Below are 8,494 nucleotides of genomic sequence, written 5' to 3' on the forward strand. Positions count from 1 at the left end.
AAACTTACAATTTTTTTTATTCAATACTAAATCATCTAAAATGGCTATAAATTTGCATATTGTAATTTTTAGTTCCAATTATGTGAGAATCAACTACAACTTTAAGACTCGTTTTCGCCATATCTAAGTATGAAAAAGGTCATTCATTATCATAAGATCTTGACTTAATAACATGTGTTAAGAATTTATATATTCATGTATACAAGAAACTCCCATAACATTCGTGAGGTACTTAAGAATTTGATTTTCTTCGTACGTACAATAATGTCAATGATATGTAAACACCGTCTCTTGAATTAGAGAATACGTGTTATGATGTAGTAATCTAAAATAAAGTTCGTGTTTCTACATCTCTTATGAAGCTGTCGTAAGAAAGGAAAACGTGCTCATGTAACATGTCTCTATTTTTTTTTTTTTAAAAAAAAACATGTTTTAGCCTTTGGTAATCTTGCTTTTAGCCTTTGGTAAAAAAAAAAACATGTAACATGCCTCTAATGTAACACCCATTCACTTATTTATAAGAAAATTCATCCAATCAAATTCTAAAAAAGTTCCACTACACATTATTATTTGAGTTGAGGTTAACTTAACACTGAGACAAATACCTAGAGGTATGGTTTTATTTATGAAAGTAAACTATCTTACAACTTCTTATCATAAATATGTTACTAAATCTATCTTTTTTATCAAATTAAACCAAATTTCCTAGAGTTTAATAGATGTATACGATCCTTTTTAATAATATGTAATCAATTTTTGTGTGTATAAATAAATTATTATTTTTTCAAAAACTCATACATGTTGTAATGAATATATTTTTCAAAGCAAACTTATACAGTTAAAATTCCCTAGAATTCATTCCAGAATGAAGTTAAAATCTTGAAGGTTTTGCAAAAAAAAAAATAATAAAATCGGGTTAAAGGCCCAGCTTAATTCGGGTTAGCCTAGCCCATGAGGAACGCATGTAAAAAAACATGGAGGCTTTCAGAGAGAGGGAGAGAGAGTGCGAGTGTGAGGGAGCGAAGATGGAGAAGATGATCGCAGTGGGTATGGTGTGGGGCGCCACCAACGCTATCATGCGCCGCGGTGCGCTTCTCTGGGACGAGGCTCTGAAATCCTCTGCAAAGCCACATCCGCAGTCATCCATGGGCCAGAAAATGCGCATCTCCCTCGGGAACTGGTTCAAGCTTCTCTCCATCTGGCAATACTCAATTCCCTTCCTCATCAACCTCTCAGCCTCCGCCACTTTCTTCGCCATCCTCTCCGACGCCCCGCTCTCCCTCGCCGTCCCTGTCACCAACGCCACCACCTTCGCCGCCACCGCCATCTTCGGCATATTTCTCGGGGAACGCACGCACCTCCTCCGCGCTTTCTTCGGTACCGCTCTTATTGTCCTCGGTCTCTGCTTCTGCATCAACTCTTAGTAGTGGCTTTTCCACCATCTTTGTAAAATCATTTTTTAAACTTTTTAATCTGTTATTATGTTTTTTGTTACGACTTAAGAGCCTCCAATTTCATTACATCGCCTAGGGTTCACTTTGCAAATTCCCATATCACATAATTTGTTTATTCATGGATAAAAGATTATTTAGTACATGGTGAACAAGAATGGTATCACCAAGATCGGGACAAATAACAAACAAATGTTACACGAAAGAAGAAAGGAGATGAAAACAATTCAGCTGCCAAGATGCGTGACTTTTGTTGCAGCTACATTTCCACACCTTCACACTGTCAATTTTTTTTTTGTGACTATTCGATGAAGATGGGACGATCAGCTTCAAGTACATGTTTTAAGTTTGATTTTCAAAGAAAAAAAAATGTTCCGATCTTTGTGTAATAGTTTTGAATCGCTGACTGTGTGAATGGTGGAAAGTGACTGCAGGGAATACGAATCAGATGTTTAGAATTGTGGTTTAAAGCATTCTGGAGGCATCTGTCCGTTGAATCTTTTGGTGTCTGTGCAGTAGTCATAGATCATGTAATTGTTTCTGATCCAATTCAGCTGTTCCAACTGGGTGTGGGTCAGCTTCTTGTATCTAGCGGAAGTCCACCAATTTGCAGGGGTATTATAGGCACATTGATGGATGCTCTTTGCTCCACCCCACTTGCAAGCCCTTGCTCTGAAATGGTGGAATCTGGCCGTGAATGGTGCGTGATTCCAGTCCGTCTTTACTAGGCCGCCTCTGGTTGCCCAGTTGTCTGCATTCCATAGGCTGGTGTAAACCCTCATTCCTTGTTTGTTTGGGTAAGTGATACCCTCTTGTTCATGGTTGCGGAAAACACGAATTGGCACATCATCAACATACCAGCTGAGGTACCAGTCACAGGATTCTAGTTAATGGGTTATAAACAATTTTAGAAAGTCGAATAAGTTTGTGCTCTGGTAAAATTTATCAACTTACACAATTTCTGTGGGATTCCAGTGAATGGTGTAATTGTGAAAATTAGCAGTTGGGTCAAACCAGAGGTAAAACTGTTGCTCTCTGCTTCCTTTTCCTTGTGTGTACAAGTTAGTATGGACAGTGTATGGTTGTCCTGTACTGTTGCCCAAGAACTCAAAGTCGATCTCATCATGCTGGCTTCCTGCAGAAGATAACTGTTTGGGCAAGAGACATTAATTAGCATTTCTTTTAGTAATGGAAGCTTGATGGATTTGTTTTTTCAAAAGTGCATATTTTGGTGTTATCGAGATCTCTTGGATCCAGTGAACTTACATAGTATGCTGTGACTGTTCCGGCAGAATTACCAGGTACAAGCTTGATTTGCATTTCAATGCTTCCAAATAAGAATGATCTCTTCGATTGAGCAGCTGACCCTGAAATCCGAAGGCAACAACAATAACACATTGTACCAGCTAGAAGTAAGTAGATAGTGCATTTTTGTTATTTATTTTACTTTAGTTTGCACAGTATTCGGCAATGTTTAGTTTGATCAGAAGTCTTGGGTAAAGTTCTATACGAACATATCTTTGTTATGCTCTTATATTCAGACTTAAATGTTATCGGATTCATCTTATCATTCTTTTCCACCAGTATTCAATTGCAATGCAATTAACTTTTGTTCTTTTCTCGTTGATGCAAAGTTTTCTCACCATGTGATACCAGTCAATTGAAATCTAAATTGGTGCATGGTAAGCATAAATGTTTCACCTGAGGTTTTATCCAACACAAGATGAAGGTCTTCACCCAGAATTGATGCATGTTGGACTCCCCAAGTGAGGTGCATGCTCTTGGAAAAGTTGGCATCCACTTGGATAATGTTGGGAAGGAATGCTAAGGTTAACAAAGCTACTAGCATTTTTTCAAATTTGGACACACTAACCCCTACAACAACCTTTTCTGTGTTTGCCTTTCTATGAAACTGAAAACTGATGATTGGTTGGTGTGGTCATTATATAAGTTCCAAAGCAATATGACGTTCTAAAGATGAACTCTGTTCATTTAAATTCTCTGAGCGTATATGTACACCCGTTCATAGGATTTGTCATCTTGATATTATTACTTTTCGAACTGGGAGCCTACTGAATTTATGTCAGGATTCATAAATAAGATGGCTCCCGATGGCGTAGAAGTGTTTGAACTTTAAAACCTGCTGCTTTATTGCTTTTATATTTTAAATATTTTCCAGCCACTACAGGCTTGTCTAAGATTTTATTTCTCAGAAAAAAGTTACACTAATATGATGCCATAAATCAAGATTCAAAATAACTAGATGTACTAATGGTATTTTGAGGTTCACAAGGTACGATTCATAGGAAGTTGGTGAGGTGTTGCTGCCAACTAAGACTGTATGCCTGAGCAAGGTGGAACTCGGGGATCGGAACTGAATGTAATATCATGAGTATAAACGTAGAATGGGAGTAGCAGGATTATTAATTGCTTAAAATAAATTTATATATAAATCTCACCATACTTTTACATACTTCCGCCAAACCTTTATTAACTGCTTAAAATAAGTTTATTTATAAAAATCTTATCAGCTTTCAAATGTGCACTGTGGAAACGAAAGTATATAAAAGCTAACAAATAAGGTAAATTGCTTGGAAAGAGAAAGAAACTAACAATGGTTTATGATTTCATGCATAGAGTCTGTTGTTTCACCAGACGAAAGGGTAGCACAATGGTTTAGTTTGCTTAAGACATTAAAGCGAGATAGATATATATGTTCGGATTGTTAGCTGTGAATACCACTTTTAAACTTAGAAGGTAAGAAATTTAAATTGTATGAAAATAAATAAGATGAATAAATATATACAAACAAAATTCTATAAAATCATTTTCTTAAAGTTTTTGACTTGAAAATGAAAAAGTTTCTCTTAATCCAAATGGTTATGTTGTTCATGTCCACTCCAAGAATTTAATACAATTATAAACAAAATTAATTATTTTTCACGTAATTAAGTATACTATAAACCAATTTAATAATAATTTTTGTTTCTATTCAACGAATAAATATTTTTTCTAAATTCATATATATGAATCTAGGGAGAATAAACATTATTATTTTTACTTATATTTAGATATAGAAAGTATTGTTCATTGATTTACTTTCAACATTTGAAATAGACAAAAATATATACAAGTTGGAAATTGATATCGCGAAAGATGTACTCACGTGTAATTTAAAATTGTTGCTGTATACCAATAACAGCGTATAGTAATTAGAAACTTGAGATAGAATAAGGACACTTGGCACTTTCCTTGAGTATACCAATCAATGAAGAATTTGAATATTAAGATCATGAAAAGGATTACAGCCAAAACCAAGAAAGAGCACCTAACAGTAGGGTTATGATACATTCAGGTCTGTATCTTTTCCATACAAGATATTGTTTATGTTCTATTGTATGTTGACCCAGATTGCCTTGCCAGGCAAGCCACGGTGAACAACAAATAACAAGTAGTAGCCAGGAGGAGCAACCACATTGGATGGAGGAGCCTCCACTCTGACCCTGTAAGACCCTTCGGTTTCTGTGATCAACTCGTAAATCTTAAGAAACAAGAGCCTTTGTCCCATAGAGAATCCATGAGTGGTGAAGGGTGGGGAATACATGGACACCTTAATATCGTTCTGACTCAACCCAGCTCCATCTTCCATTGAGAAACTAACCTCAAAGAGAGTACCATATGTCAGCTCTTTCTGAGAAGCATCCTCCAGAATCTGTGGCCTAAACATGTCAAAATTGGGATCCAAGTAAGGAGGAGAGAAAGCCTCGACTCTAGTCTCAGTTGGGAAGATGTCAACATCCTTGTACGTATTGTGGGTGTTGCTTCCAGAAACCCAAATCTTGCCACTGGGAAGCACCGTGGAAGTAGAATGGTACATTCTCGCAATGGTGCTTGGCTTAAGCACCGTAAACCTTAACCCTTTAGGCTCCTCCGGTTTATACAACACGGGTGTGTAGTTAGGCATGTCAGCATCCCACCATGCAGACGTACCTCTTGTTGCACCATTGATCAGCAGCAGTTCCCCATTGGGGAGCACCAACAGGTCTCCCATGGTTCTCCCTGAAGGCATCAACTCGCTCTCCCACTCAGGAAATTCCTCCGTAATCACCAACCTATAGTAATCAACAACTTTTTATGTCACTTTTCAATCAAACATTATTACATATATTGTCTTTTTTCTTGAAAAAATTTATGAGAAAATTTGTTGAGAGAGAGACATGTATGTGTGATACCTATTACAGTCTTGAAGAGCTGGAAGAAAGACTTTGGTTGTCTCAACAACGTGGAAGGCGTCGGGAACGTTGCCGCCACAAACCATGACCTCGGCCTTGGGGTTTGGGTCGTCGAGGTTAATGGGGAGGAGGGCGGACATGCCAGAGGCGGGGTAGTTGCGGCTGCCACCGAGTAAGACGGGGAAGGTGCGAACGATTTTGTGGGAGATGGGGTCGAGAAGAACGGAGCGGTTGTTGGAGAAGATGAAGAGGTTACCGTCGGTGGAAAGATGGACGAAAGGGTAGAGATTGTTTTCGTCAATGTCCGAGGTTTCTGCTAAAAAGGGGAAATAAAAGGGTTTCTCACTCCTTTGGCCTTCTGCTGGAACGAACTCATAGCTAAATGATCTGCGCCCTCCTATCAAAATGAAGTCTCCGTTTGGAAGCATTTGTTGAGTTGAATACCTATTCACAAGTTTACATAAATTTTAAATAAATTATTTCTCTTTTTTGTGAAAATGGTGCTGTATATGAACTAGGTAGGTTTTGTACCATCTATCTGTTGCTAGAACGTTGTCATATTCCCTCCATTCACAACCATCACAGTTAGGACCCATGTATCTAATGCTTTTACCTCCGGTGTCAAAACCACCAGTACTCACGAAGGTACCATCAGATCTAACCCCTCCACTGGAGCACCATGGATCTCCCTGTGTTACCTGCACCCAATTTCTCCATTGTGAAAAAGACAAAAAGGACATTGAAAAAAGGAAAATTACGTGATATCGTTGATGATAAATTATGAAAGACAACTCTAATCATGATAACAGAACAACAACAACATTATCTGAAGAAAACTTAAGGAAAAGTACGAATGACACACACCTGTATTGCCCTAACTTGGTTTGTCTCGATGTCGTATTCGACTGCATGAGCAAAACAATCGAATTTGTCTTCTGTAGAGCCCGCATCTCTGTACGGAACGCATGGCTCGCCTTGAGGCAATCTAATCCTAGAGGTGCGAAAAACTTTGGCATCAAAGACGATGATCTTGTTTGTGGGTAACAAGTTGATGTGCATGGCCGAAACACCTGCATTTTCCGAAATCAACTCCCAATTTCCAATGGAATTTACTAGAAAAAGAGCCTTATTAGTTTCTTGAGCAGGTTGAGGGAAAGGAAAGGGTGGGAAGAAGGGAATAGGTGGGGGCTCAGAAAAAGATGGTAACTCTGGAGGAGGTGGTGGTGATTCAGAATAGAAGGGATCTTCAGCAAATAATAATTTTTGGTCTTGGTAGTCGCGAAGGAGCGGTGCATGGCGAAGATGATGAACATGGATATTGTGTTTGTGCTTTCTTTTGATTCTGGCTTCAGCCACAACAAGGAACAAGATAGAGAAAATAAAAAGAACCTTGAGATGGTTTATCATGATTGGTAAACGTGAGGAAGTATAACAAAGGAATCACCAGAAACACCTCCACACACGGCGTGTTAAAGCCTGTGCATGTGGGTTTCTGGTTTCTCACGATTCCTTTGTTAAATTCTTCCTAATTCTCCGTTTGCATGCTTTTGTTTTTATATGGTTACGTCAAAAAGCCATTTTTCAAAAATAGAAAATGATTTAAAGGAGTCACCTTAAATATAGTTGTCCTTTCTTTTTTTTTAGTTTACTGTAACAGTACTAAATTTATAACCATAAACTTCTTTAGACATCTTTTGTGTCTTGATAGACGATGATATATGTTGAAATTTCATCTCTGTTCTATTGTTTAAAGGTTTAAAATAAGATGATAGTTATTTCCACTGCTAGTATAGTAAGATTTTACAACAGTTTTTTACACAAGATAATATTTAAAACTAGAATTTTGGAGCATCATCAGTGATATTCTAATATTTTATTTTCCCAAAACACAAACGGCATAACACATCATGACAAAAATCATAGAACAATAAATTGTAAACCACAATAAAAAACATTTACTCAAATTCAATGTCTTTCATTAGTTACGAATTCGCTACTCAAATGAAGCAGGTCCCTCAAATGATGAAAATTTTCACTAAATGAACCTTAATTTTAATAATTATTTTTCAAATTCCTTTATGAACCTACGAATTGAATCTGTAATTTTTATACAAAATATGTTTTATCAAACATTCACCTAGGAATATTAGATCGGTTGTTCTGTTTAACCGGTCTAATATCTACATATTAGTATAGTTTTTCTGTATAATCAATCTAATATACTTTTTTTTATTTATAAAATTGTCACCGCATTTTGTATTATATATCGGTTCTATTACAACCGATTTAATATGTCATTCTAATATGTTTATTTTACACTAGTAAGACCCAAACAACCACTCATAAAACAAAAAAGCTTAAGAATATGCACTTCACGGCTTATATTTTAAGACATTTGAAAAAAAATCAATATGATACAATTTTACTTTTGAATGATAAAATTAGTTATTTCAAAGTGTAACATTTAAGATGTCGTTTAAAGTTGACAATACTTTATTTTAATTTTAGTAAAATCACTAAACATGTTACAAGTTTATAATAAATAAATCATGTGAACGATATTTTCTCTATGAAATCATGCCAACATTGCATGACTTACTCAATCTCAAAAATTTTGATAATTTCAAAATCAAATTACCTCATTAGAGGTAAAAAGTCCATTGCAAATGAGCGAGTTTAGTTAATTATTTAAAATCCTTTATAATATATTTGACCTAACAAAGAGAATAGGCATTAAAAAACTATGGAGAAGAAGCTCGTGATGCTTTTATAAATTCTTAATAAAATAATCTGTGGTCTAAAATGTTGTAG

The 8,494-nt window shown here is 36.3% G+C and overlaps 3 protein-coding genes across 7 annotated transcripts; 1 reads left to right on the plus strand and 2 right to left on the minus strand.

Annotated features, from left to right (window-relative positions):
• Positions 1–948: 948 nt before the first annotated feature.
• On the plus strand, positions 949–3,590 carry LOC108347553 (uncharacterized). Of its 5 annotated transcripts, none has more exons than XM_017586869.2 (3): positions 949–2,317; positions 2,427–2,863; positions 3,086–3,590. In XM_017586869.2, exon 1 carries the CDS (start codon positions 975–977, stop codon positions 1,422–1,424), a length of 450 nt encoding a protein of 149 aa, XP_017442358.1. In that variant the 5' UTR covers positions 949–974; the 3' UTR covers positions 1,425–2,317; positions 2,427–2,863; positions 3,086–3,590. The 5 variants fall into 5 exon arrangements, with proteins under 5 accessions (XP_017442358.1, XP_052734583.1, XP_052734584.1 ...); XM_052878623.1 differs by having other exon boundaries at positions 949–1,377; positions 1,877–2,863; XM_052878624.1 differs by having other exon boundaries at positions 949–1,377; positions 1,886–2,863.
• LOC108347554 (probable xyloglucan endotransglucosylase/hydrolase protein 26) lies at positions 994–3,300 on the minus strand. The gene is made up of 4 exons (XM_017586870.2): positions 3,153–3,300; positions 2,718–2,818; positions 2,406–2,599; positions 994–2,312 (listed from the first exon to the last, which is right to left on the minus strand). Exons 1-4 carry the CDS (start codon positions 3,298–3,300, stop codon positions 1,904–1,906), a joined length of 852 nt encoding a protein of 283 aa, XP_017442359.1. The 3' UTR covers positions 994–1,903.
• A 1,127-nt stretch (positions 3,591–4,717) lies between the features above and the next one.
• LOC108346562 (aldehyde oxidase GLOX1) lies at positions 4,718–7,189 on the minus strand. Its single transcript, XM_017585632.2, has 4 exons — positions 6,548–7,189; positions 6,215–6,381; positions 5,684–6,127; positions 4,718–5,563 (listed from the first exon to the last, which is right to left on the minus strand). The coding sequence occupies exons 1-4, from the start codon at positions 7,088–7,090 to the stop codon at positions 4,843–4,845; spliced, it is 1,875 nt and encodes a 624-aa protein (XP_017441121.1). The 5' UTR covers positions 7,091–7,189; the 3' UTR covers positions 4,718–4,842.
• Between the last annotated feature and the right edge of the window lie 1,305 nt (positions 7,190–8,494).

The sequence above is a fragment of the Vigna angularis genome, chromosome 1 (assembly GCF_016808095.1).
Source record: "Vigna angularis cultivar LongXiaoDou No.4 chromosome 1, ASM1680809v1, whole genome shotgun sequence".
In the NCBI taxonomy this organism is placed as follows: Eukaryota; Viridiplantae; Streptophyta; class Magnoliopsida; order Fabales; family Fabaceae; genus Vigna; species Vigna angularis.